Source organism: Cryptomeria japonica, chromosome 5 (assembly GCF_030272615.1).
Source record: "Cryptomeria japonica chromosome 5, Sugi_1.0, whole genome shotgun sequence".
Classification (NCBI taxonomy): Eukaryota; Viridiplantae; Streptophyta; class Pinopsida; order Cupressales; family Cupressaceae; genus Cryptomeria; species Cryptomeria japonica.
This window is the reverse complement of record NC_081409.1, coordinates 28,739,735-28,760,490: the sequence shown is the minus strand read 5'-3', so window position 1 is coordinate 28,760,490 and position 20,756 is coordinate 28,739,735. Positions and strand designations below refer to the sequence as shown.

The 20,756-nt window shown below is 34.9% G+C and overlaps 1 protein-coding gene across 1 annotated transcript; it reads right to left on the bottom strand.

The window, feature by feature from the left end:
• Positions 1-3,177: 3,177 nt before the first annotated feature.
• LOC131033690 (neutral ceramidase 2) lies at positions 3,178-18,697 on the bottom strand. The gene is made up of 9 exons (XM_057964968.2): positions 17,989-18,697; positions 12,728-12,936; positions 10,815-11,177; positions 10,359-10,623; positions 9,986-10,262; positions 9,728-9,853; positions 8,119-8,182; positions 3,922-4,091; positions 3,178-3,818 (listed from the first exon to the last, which is right to left on the bottom strand). Exons 1-9 carry the CDS (start codon positions 18,315-18,317, stop codon positions 3,270-3,272), a joined length of 2,352 nt encoding a protein of 783 aa, XP_057820951.2. The 5' UTR covers positions 18,318-18,697; the 3' UTR covers positions 3,178-3,269.
• Positions 18,698-20,756: the final 2,059 nt, after the last annotated feature.

Genomic DNA, 20,756 nt, shown 5'->3' with positions numbered 1-20,756 from the left:
CAGTCCTAAGGTTGGTCAGGACAATAGTTGTTGAATCTCACTTGGGGGTTACTCCGAGCTACGCAATTTAGAGCGGATACTTAGGTGCTTGACCCCATTGGCTCCACCCTCGGCACTCACTTCTCTGGGGCAGCCAAGCACCAGTCCCTACGAAAACTCCCCATGGCAAACTTTGTATCTCTACTAAGAACTGTAAGAATGTGAGTCGCTTCAGAGGTCCGACCTCCTGCATCAACAACTAGAAAGTATTTGGCTTCTAACACAAAAGGTGTTTAGTAAGGGCATCCATTCGAGTGGCCATACATGCGGCGGCGTACGCTTCATTAAGGAAGGCTCCCAGCCTATAGAGGTTGTGCTCTATAGGGTTTATGGGGAGACATGTCGTTGGTATGAACTAATCAGCACCCGTTGCTTGCAACTTTCGTCACAAACACATTTATTTATAGTGGTTTGGAAGAGCTTGGCTTTAGCCCGTTACCACTTAGGTCGTTCCCTCTCACCGAGCCTTAAGGGCTTCTCGGGAGGCAAGCCCTCTAAAAGGTAAAACAAAAAGAGTCTATTCCTCAAGACACAAAAGACACTGGTTAATTTTAAAGCACCAATTCGAAATGTGATCTAAGCTAAAAAATCAAACAATTTGTTTCAAATCACCATTTCTTCAACATGTGTGTTGCATCAAATGACATTAGTAGTTTCAAGAGATTATCTTCAACGCACGATATTGGATGTCATAAGAGTGAACATGTACAAGCACACAAAGCAACAAAGATTAGTTCACAAAAAGAAATCAAAACACACTGACACAAAAATAAACATTAGTCTAGTTAACAAAAATTAAAAAAAAAATTAATGAACTAAACAAAATTAAAATCTAATCTAACAAATTAAAAATCTAATTTTAATCTAAAATCAAAATCTAATCTAAATTTAAATTAAAAAATCTAATCTAATAACAAATTTAAGATTTAAACTTTATAACCAATTAAAATCTAAACTAATTAACCAATTCAAAATCTATACTTTAAAAAAATCTAAACTATTTAACAATTAAAAACTCTAAATTAATTGATAAAATAAAATCTAAAACTAATTAACAAATTAAAAATCTAGAGTAAATAAATAATAAATAAATAGAAGTCTAAGCTAATTGATAATTAAAAACTCTTTAAAAAACTAAACAATTAAAAAAACTAAGACTAAAAATACTAATTTTAAAACTAAATTTTAAAAAACATATAACAAAACCAAAAAAAAAATTAAATTAAATTAAAAAATTTAAAAAACTAAAAGCCATTCTAAATCAAAACTAAACTAAAAACTGTCTTAAGTCCAAAGAAAGAAATAACTAACCTAAACTAATCTAAGGAAAAAAAAAAACCTACGCGCAAACATGATAGCAAATAAAACAAAGAAGGAAAAGTCCCACAAGGTAGCCTCACGCTTCAGACCCGAAATTTATGCCAAGACCAGATTCAATGCAGACATGTTGTAATGCTCAAGCGGAAAACTGTCCCAAATTCGTAAAATACGTGGTTTGATAAAACTAATTTTAGACTTCAAAAGAACGTGGGGGCAAGTTTTTTAACTGTTTGCAGATTTAAAAATGTGCAAACAACATGCAAGTTTTAAGACGTTACAGTTTTTTTTTTTGTAAATGATTTTTTTTTTTTAAATGTTTGTATTTATTGAAAATGTAGGTCGTGTGGGCTATAAGCACAACTGCGTGGGCTGTTAAAGCAACTGCAAGTACGTTACAAAACAAAATCTGCAAACACGTTACTATTTAAAGCCTGTAAATATGTGGCAGATCACATGCATATCATTCATGGACCAAATTCATTGTCCAATAAGTGGCAAATACATGTTATCTAAAAGCTATAAATTGCTGCCAAATATGTAAAAACGTATTTATAACTGTTCAACAATGCCTGCAAAATGTGTGGCAGAGGCATAGATTGAAGGACAAGGCACATTTACTGTCAAAACAAATGCAAAAATCATGGAGCATAGATCGGGTACATGAATGATTCGTTCCCAGCAAAGAGGTGAACTTTTTTAAATGCAAGCTTGCAATGCATTAGTGCTCTGGCAAATAAGTGTGCAAAAAGAGAAGCAGAGACAAGGCAATAGACTGTTTGCAGAATGTCTCAAAGAAAAGGCATGTAAACTACATGTAAACTATATGTAGAAAGCGTAGCACAAAGTGTGGGAGGAGAGCAGAAAGAGAAGGGAGGAGCGTGGAAGATTTGCAAGGAGGTGTAGGTAAGTGTGTTGGGAATGCACTGAGTAAAGAGTGACAGGGAGAAAGGAGGATAGTGGGGAGATGTAGGTGTAAGGAGAATAGATGGAAAGTAGAGTGTAGGATAGAAAGATGGGAATGCAACCTCGACAATCTATAAACAAAATATCAACACTCTGAATACAAGCTGCAAATATCAAAACCTCAAACAACCTGCAGTAAAACAAGTCAAGAATATCAAAAGCTCAATCACGCAAAAATAAAACAAGGGAAATGTCCCACCGGGCATGCCAATTGTAGATGGAGGAAATGGATTGAATACGAGATTCAATCTTCCAACATCCAACAATGAAGTTTTTCTTGTACAAAACACACATACAAATTAAAATCTAAACTAAGAACAACACATGCATGTCACACAATCTACTCCATTGCACTCCTTAAACCAAAATCTTATGTAGATAATATTGCTCTCAGAAGCACACACAAGAAGCTATGGTTTTTGGAGATTCACGATGATTAATGCAAAGGAAGCTAAAAACACGAAATGCAAAGATGATGAAGAATGCAAATTGACACAAGTTCGACACATAAAGATCAGATCCTAAAATAAAAAAGGGGGCCTTGTTTAAATAGATTTTCTCCAGGCGAGTTCATGTTGTGGGATGAATATGGGATAATGCAAGATGAGTTATATGGGGAAGATGAGTGGTAAATGGGAAATGGTAAGTGGTAGGAGAGGATATTAAAGGGTTTTATTAAATAAATAGAGAAATATATATAAGGTGAATGCATGAAGTACACAAATATGATATAATGTTTTATTTAATAAATTTAATGGATAAATGATAAGATATTAATAATAATATAATAAAAGATGGAAATTATAAATAATGAATTATGGAAAAATAATAGTGTAATAATAAGGACTCACCCGATGTTCCAAAAAATTTGAAATTAAATAAGAACAAATTAATGAAAAATTTTATGTGTCTAGATTTACAATAGCTTAACTCTTGTTCATCATCTTCTAATTTACAACAAATGCACTGGATGTACCAGTAAAATGCTTAAGGGAACCTGACAAACTTTTGGCTGCATTAAAATGGCGAATCCGGTATACACCAGGAGTAGCTGCTTGTGGAATTTCCCACTGAATTGTTGCATAGCTATAAGGACTTAGAGAAGCAGGCCGAGTCCAATTAAAACGAAGACAAAAATCATCATCATCATATGTGGGACTCCAATCCCCATTGGGCTGTAAGAATTCTACAAGAGAGAAAGTTCCCTCTGTCATCAAGTCATTGCGTGGACAAGAAGACCAAAAGGTTACTTCCACAATTTCTTCCTTCTTATAAGAAGCATTTTTAGGAACATCCTCTTTGACATCACCAAAATTTACACCAACAGGCGTCATGTCAACAACTACTGGTGCAAGAAGGCTGATTTGTTGATCTAAAAGATCAGGTGGTGTGGGACCCTGATCTACATTGCTTCCATTAACCATAGCAGAAGCAAGTTTTTTGAATTCCTGAATGTACGCACTTAAAGTATGCGGCCCATACAAAGTTGAAGCTCCCTGCAGTGATATGATAAAATTAGAGCCAACGATGAAGACAAATGCTATAAATGATCTCTGTCTAAATAAAAAGGTTATTGAACTCGAGATTAAGCATAGAAACCTCATATCGTTGTATTTGATACTCCTCAAATGTGGTTATATACTGCGAGTAAGTGTTTGTAAGCCCTGCAATTACTACATGAATGTCGTTTCCAGATCCTCCATTTTCACCTGCAAGAAATGTCTCTTTAACAGCTTCCCTGAGGCGTCTGCCAGCCATTGTTGTGAATTCTGTACAAGAAAAGATAACAAAGGCATGTAACAAATGAAAGTGATTCTGCAAATGAAAAGGTAACAAAGGCATGTGACAAATAAAAGTCATTAAATCTCAAGTGAAGCTTGAAAACCATGTTTCATCTCTACATTCTTATGTGAGGATTAAAGCAACAAACAAATTACAATAACACTGTTAAAGAAAGCCCATCCCTGTGGTATTCAGACAAGATGGAAAGGTAGATGGTAAAATATTGCAAGCCCGTGTCAAGGAAAAAAATTGAGAATAACTGTGATAAAATTAAAAATAAATTACGAGTTCAGACTGCCTTCTTATCCAAGTCAATATACTCAATTACAGTAACAGTACTCCAGATGGGTATTCAGGGAGAGATTTAGTATTTAAAATTAGAACATCATCATGGTTAATCAGACTCACAGTGAAGTGCATTCCCAAGCAACCTTGTCTCAAAGATGATGGACTATCTCACAAAATAAATTCTGCTGTCAAGTTGCTACATGTAAAATGATGAACTTAAGTTGATTGATGTGAAAAATTCGGTAATGATTTTCAGAATAAAGAATGTGGTTAGAAAAAACACATGATGGTGGAAGAAGAGGATATGTTTTTATAGTTTGTATAATGCATTTCTTCGATGATTATTGGCAACAAATTCAGTCCCTTTGAGATTCTGAAAGGCATGTAATATGGTGAGAAATTCTAGCCATTTTGTCTCGAGGAATATTTAAATTCAGCAATATGATGGAGATACAAGCGAGAAATATGGATGTGTGGGTGTGGTTCTCCGTCTGTGCGTAAAGAATTTTAATCATTACCAATCACGTTGTCCAGATAGGATCAAGTTTTGCTATAAAGGTGATTAATTGATAAGCAATATTATTATATCATTATCCTAATACTCTTCACAGGTAACATACTAGTCATGAGTTTGATTTATCTTGCCAGGAAAACAAACAGGGTCAACTCACACGGCAAACACTAGGTTAAAGCTTTTGAACTTCAGAAAAATCTAGCAGACACTTAAACAAGTTTGGGAAATCAACACACTCATCAAATTTCTCAAAACTAAGCAAATACCTGGAAGAGGCCTCAATTCACTCATTCTTTGAAGCAGAAGAATTTTCAAGCATAAGATTTGCTCAAAGAGACCTGTTTGAAGCCAAAAGCACAAACTTCTGGAAGAAATTTTTTATCAAATTGAATTAGGCATGGTTTGATGAATTGAAATTTAGTATTGCCTCCTCCCAGCATTTGAAATTAATTAGAAGGTATTTTTTTGTGAGTTTTCATTTAAAGTAGAGCTTGAGCCAGTGAGCAAGTGAGGTGCACTTATACATAAGTTTTTGAAGGAGATTTTTAAGAAAGGGCATGCTGTTTTTCACATCCCTTGGTGCAGGAAGGGTTTCATTTCTCCAATCAAATGTATCAAATATCATTTCAAATACCCTCGTATCCATAATTCTGGTATCAAACCTACAAGAGCAACAATAAGGCTCTGATAGCACAGACATGAACTAAATCTCCTGTTAATAGAAGACTGGAATTCTGTTGTTATACAACAGAGTTCATCTGATCTGTAACTTTTGTTATCAAAGAGTTTGTGAATCCAAGATTTAACTGAAGCCAACTGATAAATAAAGTCAATTATGATCCTAATCTAAATATGTTTATTTAATTAAAAAGCAAACAGAATAAATTAGAGAACTGAAATCTGAATTTTCATCTTTGAAGACTAAAACGTAAAATATGATGTCTAGGAATAAAAAATCTTTATATTCTAACAGGCTTGGGGCAAGTGATGTGGAATGATGAGTTTCACACTACAGACCCACATTCCATTTCCGAGGGTGAGCACCTTGTAGTGGCCATGAGGACACTTGGACATAGGGGTCAAACTTGGACTAAAATACACTGTCTGGGAAAAAAAAATTATATTTCAACAGGCTTGGGGCAAGTGATAAGGAATGATGAGTTTCACACTACAGACCCACATTCCATTTCCAACTGTAGGCACCTTGTAATTTGCGCCTTGACACATGATTAGGAATTTAGGAGTAACAATATTTAAGCACAACCCCATTTTTTCTATGTGATTTGCCCAAGTGTTTATCCTAGTATTTTAGCTCAAATGTTTTAGTGCAAGCAGTGGAAGGATGAGTCTCACACCACAGACCTAAGCTTCATTCTCATGGGCAGGCACCTTGTAATGGCCACAAAGACATGCTGGGGTAGGTGTCAAACATATGGCAATGCATGGCCTAAACCTGCTACTATGTGTCACCATGGGGGCACTTTGAGGCATTATCGAATTAACCATATTAAGGACCCAAGTAAGCCACATTTTCTCTATGAGATCTTCCCAGGTGATTAATCTAAGATCTATTCAAATAGGATGAGTTCATGAGGCAAATCATTGAGGCTTTCCACATGGAGACTTGTGTTCAAAGAATCAAATCCCATAAGGCATGTTACATGCTTAAAATGTAAAAACGTTAAATGTTAAATTGAGCAACTGCCACATCCAATTCCGTGTGTGGTTTACCCCAACCGATGAGACCAAGTGCAAGTCTTGGGCGAATTTGACAAAAGAGATATCTCTTAGTTGTAGCATTTAAGTTGAAAGGCACCTTGCAAGAGGAATTTACCAATAAAAAAGAAGAAGAGCAACAAAGCATCTGAAAAAAATACCAAAGAAAACTTTAGCATGCTTTGACAGCCTGTTCAATGGTGAATAAATATGTAAATGCCAACAAATGCCAACATACTTTCAAGGGCAATCAAACACTTCACTTTGCATAGACATTAGTCTATAAAAACATTTTTTTACGTAAATCACTTCAAAACACACATATGTACTCTAAATCCTAAAGGCTTATTTGTTGTTTTCATTTTCACCTTTATGGCTTCTTGTGTTTTGCATGTGGGATAACTATTTTACGCGGTAATATTTTAAGAACATTTTACTTCAGTTTCTTAGGTTCTAATATTTAAACACTAAAACATAACTTTGGTGCCTTCTAAACCACTTCAAGCTCACAGTCAGATACACAAACTTAGGCTTCAAGCTCCCCTAGATAATTCCATTTTTTATGGATATGAAAGCAATTATTATATGCTAGGAGCCTAGGAACATTTCATAATCAGATACTCTAATAAGTGGGATTGACTATATAAGAAATCTTATGTAGGAAAATGGCCAGAATGCTTTCTCTAATGGTGCAATTCAGGGGATCAATGTGGAGTGTAAGTTTATTGATAGCTCACAGTGCTTGAAGAAGATCGTGTACATTCTTATAAATTTACTTATGGATAATAAATGAAAATCAATTGGGGCAAAGGGGTTAAACGCTAAATTTTGGGTTTTCAGATGTATAGATAGTTTGGTATGGGATCGATTTTCTATTATTTTTATTGATTTTGGACTATGCATGCTCACTGAAAATGCCTTAGAACACAATAGGCTAAGATAAGGTATTATTAGGATATGAATTACCCAAATGAGGAAGTACCTTCGAACAATGTCTTAGTGCAGTCCATGGTCCTAGTAGTAGATGCTTGAAAACGTGGTTATCATATGATGAAGTATCATATGTGTACAAACTTGATATTACAAACCATACTTATAAATCTCAAAGATGAAACTTTAATGCTTCTCATGCCTCTAGTTTTGAAGGGTGTGTATGCACATTAACACTTTAACCTATTTCTGTCCACTGCTACCTATGCCAAAAGGGGTAAGGGTGTCCTCCTCAACTAAGGGAACTCAAAAATAATATTTTAATTCATATCAGGTAGCACTACAGACTCAGCTGAATTAATCGTTGGAACAGATGTGATTCAAGTAGTTAGAAGATGGCCAATTTACCTGTCTTAGATTTTATTAGCAAGAAGGACAAATACAACACATATATCCAAAACCCTTCACAAACATAATTCTTTAACATTTTTTGATATTTCTTAATCAGAAATGGTTATAGTTGCTCCCACACATGATACTTAATATTCATCTGTATGTATACATACCTCCAGGTACGGTTAGGATAACAAGTTGCCCAATCCTTAGAATTTGGATAGGAAGAATAGATGGCTGCATAAATTGAAAAAAAAAAGTAACATTAAGTTTTGCCCTCATGGGCATGCTTTATACAAAGAAGACCGATGCCAATGCACATCAAAGATAATAAAAGAATTTCCAAAATCTGATTTGTTTCATCCAATTCAAGTATCTATCTTGTTAGAATTTGAATCAGACAAATAACTGGCTTAATAAATTACAAGAAAGTGAATATTAAGTTTTGCAATTGTAGACATACTTTATGTAAAAAATACCAACGCAACTATATATCAAAGACAATAAAATAACAAAGATAATAAAATTATTTACAAAATTTACATTCTTTCATCCAATTCAAGTGTCTATCTTGTTATATCATTTACCTAAGCTGCAGAATCTTTTCCACAGTTTTCCTCACAATTTTACAAGATATGTGACATGTGACAGAAATCTAGTTAAGCTTACTATGGCAGGATCTTTAGATTTAGCGTGTAGTTTGGCACTTCAATATGAAAAACCCTCATTCTAAATTGTTTGTTTATCACTCTTAATGTTAGCATGCAGTTATCTATATATTTTGTGTGTCCAAAGGATTTGTGTATCTAATTTCGTGTGCAATTATGTCTAACCTTAACCAGGCAAAGAGTGTATCTGTAGCAAAGACTTGAGCCTCCATATAAACAAATAATAATCCATGTTAAATATCATTATATCAATGATTAAAATCAATTATAAAACACCACGTTTTGATGGCAGAAAATACTATTTTCTACATTGATCTCATTTAGCTTATTTTCGGTGTTACTATGTAAATTGTTGCACAAATCTTCTTTTGCACAACATGAGCGCTATCCATGATTTAAGGTTATAAAACGACAATAATTAAAACAACAAAATATTTCAACTAATTTAAGGTGACTGAAGTAATTGCTAATTCATGGATATTCTCAACTGTGGGAAAGCATTGCATAAGAAAATCCAAAGGCGAAATGGTCCAACAAGAATGGAGAGAAGACTGTATGTCATTATCTCTTTATAGACTTAATTATGGATTGTGAGTCATGACAAGTGGTGAACGAAAATATTGTGCAATTATCAGCTCTGGCTGACATGTTGAGAGTCATATTGGCTGATTTTGAAATAATTTTAGACAAAGAAGTACCAAAGAAGTGTCAAAATCTTACAATAAACTTGGGGCCCCATGAAAAGGTTGCATTACTTTGAAGTTTTGAAAAAGGGTTCTACACACAAACAATAAAGCTTTAACACAAAGGTACTGCAACAAACCAATTTCTGGCTAGAAAATACAGCCACGTGGTTTCCTAAAAATTTGTGAATTTGAATCACAATTTCACTCACCATAAGAATGGATATTGAGATATCCAGCCTCTAATCTCATAATATCAATACAAAACCTAAATAATATAAATAGAGCATGATAACTAAAACAGTTGAGAAATAATTCAATAAATTGAGGCATACATTTCTACAAAACATATAAATATATCATAAACTACCCAAAAACTTATTCTGATTGAAATTGACAGAGACTCCCATTCTAATGCACTATTTACTTACCGCCCATGGATATGGTAGAGACATTTCTCCTGTATCAAGCAAAATTGGCTTTGGTTTCTGGCAATCTATTTGTTCCTTGGTTGGTGTTCTCAATACATCTCTCACTAGCTTCCAAAATGGATTTCCCTACAAAAAGCCACAAGATGAACAAATAAAGCAGCCTCTTTAAGCCCAGAAACAGTGTAATTGTAAATAACATAATAAACTGAGCATAAACAAACAATTTCAGTAGCAAGTTTATCCCAAGGGAAGCCATACATTATTATCACCCTGCTTAAAGTCAAAAGCTCCAGGCCCATCAGTGGTTCCTGCAGCAAAAGCAAATCCCATTGCAGCAGGACATGTCTTAACTACAGACTCTGAATCTCCAGGTGCAGCTGGGGGGAGGTTGACCTCAAGATTGGAAAAGTCAAGATATACATGGCGGTAGTCTATTTTTCCTGATAATTGTTCAGATGCTCCATTGAATAGGTCAATAGCCTTCTCAAATTGCTTTTCCCCAATAATTCGGGTACTTGCAAATTCATCAGGGTATCTGTCATGCAAAACAGGATAAAAGACACAGGACTGTCAATCAATCTATGGACGGCAACAGATCCTAAAATGATGCCTTCGGTGGGTAAATACTTACCCTGGGCCACGCCCATAGCACATTTCATTTTTTCCATTACAAGTGCTGTGGTTGAAGTCACAAGGCAATCCTGTGTCTATGCAAAAAGCGCCTAAAACATTGGGACTCACATCACCACAATTTGATTGACAAAATGCAGCTACAAATTGCGGCTTGTCTCCATTCCCCATGGATCCCCGAACTCTACTTGAAACACTAATTAACCGTTCACTGAATTTCCCACCTGTGCTTTTATGTGATGCTAGAATTTTGCAAAGACTCTCATCTGCAAGAATCCAATTAGGTTATTTTTTGAACTTTCCACCTAATCATTTATTTCAATCACACACTTTAATACCTACTATATTAATAAGCATTTGTAACACTTGCAATTATACTGTTTTTGTCAATGTAAACATAAGGAAAGAGAGGATCAATGCCAAAAAATTTAAACCATGATTTTTAGTCTTTACATACCCATACTTGGAGCCATGCTTGACCTTCTTCTGTATTGGTGCAATGAACTGACATTATAATCAGTTTTTATTGATTCTGAACTCTCAGAAGTTGGAGAAACCCCACTTTTTTGTGAATACCAATCCTCCATAAACCGTGCTGCAGCTCCTTTATTGTCACCACTAATTAATCGATTTGTACGACTCATTGATGTTCCATGTGTTGCAAACCAGCTAAAACTTCCTATAGGGCCCCACTTAGCATCTACAAATTTCAGCAATGTCATATCTTTGTCGACATTATACTTGTATTGTGCTTGTTCATCGGGTGGATTATTCAAGTAAGCACTAGGGCTGCGATTAACACCAGCATCAAGAAGCTCACCTGAAAAGGCTTCCATAATATGGTTTTTAGATCTAAACAGTATCACCCAATAACATCAGCTAAAAAAAGCATCAGAACACAACAAAAAGAGTAAGGGATGTGAAAGTGCCTTTTAATATAACGATAGTTAAATAATCATTTAGAAATTTTTGGAGAGCAAACTATATATTCAAGTGCATAACCTTCTTAAGAGATGCTTTAGTAAGCATGCAAAGAAACCTGTTCTGAGACTATGCCTAGTAGGAGTGCAAAATATAGAGTCATACCAAACACATGTGAGTGCCATGTTTTATAAATTACTTGTCAAGTGTCTCAGATGTAAGTATCATAATCATATATTGTTATTGTTGTTCAAAATTCAAATGGCTGGCAGAATCATTAGTTGATTGTCATTTAGTATTTAGTACTTAAAGGAATAGATAAAATTTGAAATCCCACATTTTCTTACATATCAAGTTTTCCCATAAAAGAATCACTAGAAAGTTAGAAACAAATGTAAGGCAACCTTGCAATCCTTACATGATAATGAAGACACAATTGACTACAAAATGCCAATTGGATAAGACCATTGTTCGAGTCAAATGATCCATGATAAAAAGACAATCAAGCCATTATTTGGTATCCATGTGGTTAAATCGGACTTAGAAGAGAATTATTTCCATCAGAAAAAAGACAAAATAATGACATAGGAAACTAAACAAGTAACAATAATTGAGACAAATTTAAGATCATTAACACTTCTCCATATTCGGTCATGTGAATTTACAATTCACAATTTTTTTTACAGTAAGAGGGATATCCACACATCCCAAAAACCCTCAGACATTGGAAATGCACTCACACTTAGTGCTCATGTTATGGTACCAGTCTTCTTCACTTGAAACCAGAAGAGCATGAAGCATTTGTTAGAAGTAGATTAGACTTGCAAAGGCAAACTCTAAATGCAGGGGTACACTGAATGCAATTCAACTGGCATTCCTGCTAGACTACCATACTAGGGTAAGACCAAAGAACTATGGTCACCACAAACATTCCAAGGCAGATGCCATTTAAGATATTTGTCACTTTGTATCTGGAATTATGCAGTGACTCACAAAATACTCCACACAATGCTACTTGTACACAAGAATTACTCACAATGCCCTCACAACAATGTGCCCTTAGAAAACCAAAAGAGGGTACCATGCAAAAAGGCACATGGCTCATTGTTATAACCTCTGAATGGAATTTACCTCTATACATGTAAGCTTCATTATAATATCCTTGCCAACCCATTCAAGAGAAATGCATGCCCATATACCATGTAAATACATGCAAATGCACTAATATGAGCAAGCCCTATATTTAATTTCAGCATTAATGCATGTCCATATACCACGTAAATAAATGCATATGCACTAGTATGAGCAAGCCCTAAATTTAATTTCAAGATTAATCCATGCCAGCATCAAATTCACATGAAACAAGTTTGTGCAAGGATGATTGATCAAGCAATATTATATGGTCTTATTTCATTGCTAATGAATATTACAATTGCTTTATTCCCGTACCTGTGTTTATATAAATGTTCCCAGGGTGCAAATTATTATGGGCTTGTATGATGCTCTGTTCAATGCCATCAACAATGACATCAAATGATTGTCGAACAAACCCAAGAGAGGTAACAATATAGACAATATACTGAAGGTAGCCTCCAGGACCAGCATGTGTGTGAATACCACTAATGGCTACATTTTTCTCATTGTAAAGCCCCCCATACCTGTAAGAGAAAAACACAAATCAACATCTTGACTATCAGAAGTTACAAATAGTTTCCAAATAGTTGAGTGTATTTCACATGCAAGAAAAGGAATAAAATTGGGAAAAACCTTATTCACTATGAAACCTTAAACAAGCATTCAAGCAATGCACATAAAATCTCTATAAATTTCTACGGTGAATTGAGAAGTTCACTTGTTTACTAAAAAATTGAAATTGAATACTCATACCAAAACAGCATGTGAGTTGAAGTTGAACAATAAAGATCATACTTACCAAGAATAAGTAATAAATAAGAAAGAAAGGATAAATGTCTAAAAAACAATAATTCCCAGGTTACAGTTTGTATAGAAGTTCCAATTCCATGTGGCCCGTCCCAGGATTAAATTTTATTCCATCCCTATCTCGTTCTCTTTGTCCATCTATTCCTTATACTTCATAACGTCTGCTGTCGCACACTGCATGATGACAACAGCTACTGGAGATCACACACTGGATTATCTTTACCAGTATCACAACACTTTCTTGAAGATTTCACACAGTTGGTCCTTATATTAAGCTTCCTTAAGAGAAAATTCCAGATAGTTTATCTTGTTTCCTTTAACCTATCCTGCAGAATTTATTTTATCTTGTTCACTGTGATGTATCAGCCAGTGGAGAATACCCCTAAATTCAATTGCCCATGGAATCTGTTAAACAGATATCATTTCAAAATTGACTTAAGTGAGGAAAAAATTGATAATTGGGAGTTAGAAAAATGGTCAGGAGCAGCAAAGGTGTGCACAGGAAGAAGATGGAGCAGCAGCAAAATATACTGAATGTAAAAGTGTCAGTTAGCCTAGGGAAAGGCTTCCTTTACCCCACCACTTCCCCGTGTTTCTGCTGTGGTAGCCCTTCCACTCGCACTGAAGGAATCATCCAGCCCTAAAATCAACAGCTGGTGCAAAAACTCACTCAACCCTTTCCACAAATGCAGCTATTTTTGTCAGTCACAGATCTTGAAAGCCCACTTTAATCAATCTCTAGTGCTAATGGACAGAACAAATGGCTCAATTTCTTTGATTGCCAAGGTAGAGAACATTCCTAACCCTGATCCACCTTTATCTCTGCTGGACAAACAAAAAATTTCTCTCCTACTTTGTTGGTGACAGTGCGGTTGTATTTGATACAAATCCTCTTGATCTTCATGTCCTAGACGATAGCGTTAAGGCAATAGTGAAAGATATTGGTAGACCATCACTTGTTTTCAGATTCTTGGGGAAGCATCCTCTTGTTCAAGATTTCATGTTCTAGACAAAAGGATCCTGGTGCAACATGGAGGCTCTGTAAGTGCAGGTCTTGGAACACAATTTCTTTCTTTTGTAATTTCACTCAGTTGATGATTGCAGGTTTGTGCAACAGCACGACCCTTGGTTTTTAGGAAAAGTTGGTTTATTCATGGCACCATGGGCTCCCTTTGTTTAATCTTTTGACTTCTGCCATCTCCAAATTACCAATTTGGCTATGATTTTACAAGCTTCTTCTAGTATTAAAGAAACTCTGGAACTATTCAAAATTTGATTAATCAAGTGGGTGATTTTGTGAAACAGAATGCAGAGCTAGAAGTTTATATGTGCAGGATGTGAGGCTCTATACCATGATTGATATTTCAAAGCCCATCATACACACCATCAAAATTCACTCTTCAATGCACCTACACACAATTTTGAACTTTTAAGGGTTGCCCTTGAGGTGCTTTCATTGCAACACAATTAGCCATAAAATCTCTGGATGTTCAGCCAAATCTTCTCCTGGCTTGCAATCTGTAAATCTCAAGAAATGAATGCAAAACCAGGCAGCCCTGACAAAGATTTTATTTGGCACAACCATGGGCACTTTTTTTAGCAGTTTTCACTATCCATCTCAAAGCCTTAAAATAAGGATGGTAATTTGGTTGTCCGATTGTGCCCCTCATGGCTCTACCTAGGGAAATGACATCATTTCCCTCTGCGCCCAGACAAACTCATCCGGCAAAGGCTTCTTGAATTGGTCATTTTTGTTAAGGGTGAAGAAGACTTTCAGCATTGGTTAAAGCAGCTTTTTGAAGATGGGGACTATTTCCTTCATGCACAATCAGAATAACAGGATTTAGAGATGATGGATTTCCTTGAAAATGAAAATCAATTGGACTTGTCCCTTGTACCACAACCATATCCTATATCACAAGCAAGATCACCATACCAAATTGCAGAAATTTAGGCAAGTGGAAGGTAAGGTTAACAGAAGTTGAAAAATTATGGATGAAAGCTTGTGACTTAGTGGATGGATGGATGCTCTCCTCACCAGAAGTATGAGGAAGCATTCCTCAAAAGTTCAAAGCACTCCTGAGGCAATGCAACTTGGCATGAGCATTATTGTTTTCTTCAGCTATGATTCTTAATTTTTGGGTGGCTTCTTAGGGTATTTTAGCCATAATAGTCTACAGTCTTGATTAGATTCTTCGTCTTTGGTGGATTCTTAGGTAGAATGGCCTCTATCGGTATTCATATGGTTTCTTCTACATGAATTACAAAAATAAGTGACTTCAAAGAACTGAAGCTTTTCCAGTTCTAGAGTGTTGCATGACCTGCAGAGGACAAAAGAGAAAAATGTATTGATTTAAATTGGAAAAAAAAAAAAAAAAGTTTATGGAGCATTGGATCAGCCATAGAGAAACAACCCTAATCTATAGAAAAAGTTGAATTGGCTACAATTGATCAACATAGTATTATAAATGAAGAACTAACAAACAAAAGTAAATCCACCTATAAATCCACCAAATGTATGTGCTTTGTTGCTTTAGGTTGCTTAGCTTAAATTTCTGAGACAGATTTTAAGAGTGATAGTACAGATACAAGAGATGAAAAGACATTAAAATAATGTCCACGAGTGACCAAAGTAGGCCAATAGGACTCTAAAAGTATAGCCAGTCACAATAGAGAAGAACCAGGGTAAGAGGACCCTGGATCATGGAAGTGATTGAACATATAAACAACAAAGCAAAAGAGGTTAAACTGAAGGTGGTTAAAGCCCAAAACCATGACATCACCCAAGTAAAGGAAGGACCCCCAATAAATTAAGTGTTAAGCTGCAGAAGATTAAAACATATTGCAAATAATGATAAATAAATATCTAGAGAGAGAAGATAAACTTCTTTCTGGCCCAAGGATTGAGCAAGGTTCTGCTAACCCATCTGTGAACCTTTCTCATCGAATATACATAAGAGTTAAGACATTCATGAAAGGATGAAGGCTTTGGGATGACAGTCTCTGGCCAATTCATAATACAACAACATTAAACCATTCACCAGAATACCACATGTATCTATTGGCTGTTAAAGTCTATAAAGTGAATATCCACTCGTGCACCTATGCCCTTTCACTTTTGGCTATAGAGGACCTTGCTGATCTGGAAACAAATTAATCGAAAAGCTCAAGCAGCAGGAGGAGAAAATGCACAAAATGAAAGAGAGAATATGTAAGATATGATAATGCACGCCAATTTTAACTATGCTGACTGCAAGCACAACCCTCTAATAAAAAGCGGAACTGTACAACCTCAAGTATTCTCTGCTCAAGCAATTTGCAGTTTAGAAATGAGATCAGGTACAGTGTGTAGGCATGGATCATTGATGCCATCATGCTAAAAGCTATATCTGCACCATCTAGTACTGCAACTTCTCCACTTATAGAAATTGCATATCACAATAATAATGACAAATTGAGCAGAGGTTACTGGATCCAAGAGGTCCCTCAAATCTGGTTACGTTCTTTTCTGATCATAGGCTTTGATTAAATTCCAGTTTAATTATATCTGTAACAGTCAGTCTAGAAGCATTGAATGCATATAGGCCTTATTATTATGTTTATGAATGCAGTACGTTGAGATATTCAGATGGTTAGTGTCTCTGTCAAAGTTTGTATATCATTTCTATTTTTTTTTTCGCTTGGTAAATATTTGGGTGGCCTTTTGCCTTCAACGCAGTCTGGGGGCTAAGCTTGGGCTCATTGTTAAGATCTGTAAAACATTGATCACAAGCAGCCGTACCCGATGTCATAACCTAGTTCGGCCTACATTCTTAGGATTTCTAAGCATGGGTTACAATCAAATGTATCCCATAATTGTTACACTGCAAACTAGCTTGAACCACATCCTAAAGTTTTTTACCATGAATTGCACTTGGATGTATCCCAAACATGATCTGTGCTGGAATGTATTCCATAATCATAGATTGCAACTTTGGGCCACATTCTAATGGTTTGTAAACAGGAATCACTAGAATGTATTCCGTATCGTTAAATGGCTTGGAAAACATTCTTAAAGTTTGCAAACACGGTTCACATACAAACATATCTCACAGCCATTACAGCACAACTTTATCACATGTCCTATTGTGGGCAATAATCGTGGTGAGTGGAATTTTAACTTGGATTATGCTCATAAAAAGTACCTCGCACTGCTATTAAATCACAAGTGCTGAGGGGGATTTGAATTTGTGTCATTCTCTTACAAGCGCCTCCCATTACCATTATATCACGATTCACAAGTGGTTAGATGGATTTGAACTTGAGCTATGGTCTTACAAGTGACTCCCATTTGCACCACTACTGACGAGCAGGATTTGAACTTGGTCATACAAGTGCTTCCGATTATTATTACCGTTTACATCACGACCCCTTGGATTATTACTGGTTTCGTGTGGTGTATTTATACTGTACAACAGATATATTTCAAGATGTATCAGGGCATGTACTTCCGTAAACTTTATCAATAATCTAATACAGATAAACTTCTATTATTCAAAAAAAATTTCCACCAAAAAAAGGAAATAAAAGAACTTAAATGATGTAGCATTGACAGTGTATATCTGTGTGAATTTTGAACATATATATATCCACAAACATATAGATATACACATATAACTCTATGTGTATCCACACAAACATATGTATGCGTATATATGCATTATAAATATACCCAATCATGTGAAGAAAAAGGGTTAGAGATGGAGACTAAAAAAGCTTATATACCATACCTGGATTGGAGTCGTTCGAGTACTTTAATTGTGACAAGCTGAGAGGCCATACATGCGTCCAAGTTAACAAACACAACTCTGCTGCCATTATCATTGGGATCACCCACAATGAAGGCTCTTGCCCTTAGCCTGAAATGAATGCCTGATGCAGTCTGATCACTGTTTGCATAGCCCATCATATTCACATCAGCAGCAGGTCCTGTGATATCATATGATCCTGTTCCTATCAGGTAATTGGCCTCTGATGAGCCGCCCAGAGGGCATACTAATAAGAAGAAAAACATCCACATTAGCAGCATGGGTATCATGGAAGTGGCTCTCATTTTCATTTGGATACTTCTTCAGATTGGCCCAAATATAGTAGCAGTGAGGAGGGTATTTATACATGAATGAATGACGTATATAAAATGTATTCACATCTGAAAATGCTGTCTCTTGGAGTATGAATACGTAAGGTTTCTTCTTCACATCTGAAAATGCTGTCTCTGTGTGTGTGATTGCGTGTGGTTTCCCCAATTTGGTCATTTGTGTGTGAACAAAACCTTGTTGCGGCTGCTTGTTGCATGTGAATGAGAACAAGGTAGCTGTTCTGAGGTTTATTTTAAGGCTTCTGTCCAACTTGGGAATCACTACTTCAGAAAAGAACAGAAGACAGAATATAAAGTTTTCAACGTCTGCTGGATCAAAACAACTCAATGGATCCAGCAAGACAAGACTATTATGATTTTTTAAACAATTGTCTTCCCATTTAGGAAACTAATTTACAAAATTTAATGCGTCAGGTTGATTTCCATGTAGTGGTCAGATTCTTAACTCGGCCTTCCTCTTTTAACTCAATGTTTTTAGGGGTTAAAACATCGCCCTAAATGAAAATATTTAGGTTGATTAAATAATTAAGGTATTTAATGAATACTAAAAGAAAAATAAGTTGGGATTGATAATTGAAATTATTGAAATTAAATATAAAGTTAAATAAATTTTATGTGATATTTAGCTTAAAATATGATTATGAAAATGTGCTGTGATAGATGTTTGAAATTGATTCATTAAAATGTTAAAAATGTATAATTTACATAAATAAAAATCTTAAATTTTGTAAATTAATTGTTTTTTGTTTATATTCACTTCGATGGATTGTGGATCTAATCTTTGCAACTATAGACCCAAATTGTAACTCACTAATCTATCAAAATGTGGACTATTAGAGTTCACTTGCCTTGATTTATGATGAATGGATGTGCATAGGTAGTGTTTAGGAACAACTTTGGGAAATCTATTAAATTGTGAGGGTCTTGCTCATCGCAATCAAACCCCTAACAAATTGGTTAAAGATCAAAGACATCAACTAAATGTGCAATTGACTTAAAATGGTGTGATGCTCTAGTAATGCTATAATAATGCTCTCATAAAATATTATATAAAAATTTCTTGTGTAACTCCTAGATGGTTTTCAAATGAGTGAATAAATATTTAAAGCAACCAAGTACACAAGGCAACACAAGCACGCCTTAGGTTGGCTCACAATGGCTACGAGGGGGGATTCAATAGGATTTATTTTGTAATTCAATTTTAAAAGTTCAAGATTTAGATTTGCAACTAGGGAAGTGAGATCAATCAAGTTTGTATTGGTGTATCTAATCCAAGATGATGCATGGTGAATCTAGAAATCAAGATCAATCTTTAGAGATGAGTGATAAGGGGATTGGAATACATGCATATTACAAGTCATACAATAATATGTCATGTGTAACTTATTACTACATTTAGGACAATTCAATCAACCCAAAACACAAGGGAAGAGGGCATGGATATGCAATTTTCACTAATAAATTTTGCACCATTTTCATGTGCATGTAAACCACTAGAAAGATGCATTTTAATGTAAAATAAATAATCAATATTTAAATTAAAAATTTTCAAACTTTCATAAGATACATATTTGCTTAAAGTAATAGATCATCCATGAATACTTTTCACAATGGACCCTCCACATAAAATAAAAAATAAAAAATAAAAAATAATAATATGTAATGAGTGACATATGTCAAGCATTAATAAAATCACAACTTGCTTAAAAGATCTATCTTCCAAAACAATAAAAGAATTGATCAAGATGAGAGGTTATGCCTATTACAAGAAACAATAAAAGTGTTACGATGTAGAAAAGACTTTGACAATGTGGATAAATGTAAAGGGGTTTGTTTGTATATGGAACAACATTAGACTATGTAGATAGCACAATAAAATTCTCCAACTATGTAGAAATGCACATTGTTTGGATATAACAATAAAGTTGTTTCTAGTACCAAAAATGGTAATATCTATCATAATCACATCATTATAATGAAACTTGAGAATATATTAGTGAGAATATATGACCTCTCTAAATGATTACATAGTAAAAATTTGTGTGATAAAGCATATAATTTAATAAAAGATAGCGTCATAAGATAAGCATGCAAGGAAAAAAATAAGAAATAAGAAATAATCACGAAAGTAAATGTGCAACTATAGAAAGGCAAGATGCCCCCAATGTTGGGAAGCGATTAGGTAAGGATAGTCCTAAAATCTAGATAAGGATCATTTTAGTTAGAATGTAAACAATGTGAGTATGACAAGGACCATAAACATGGAATCATAAGTTTTGCATAAGTATAGAATAAGAAGTATGATGATGATCATATTAAGATCACGAGTATGATAATGATCATAAGCATCACATAAATATAGCATAGAAGCAAGACATCATAAAAATGTGGCTAAAGATC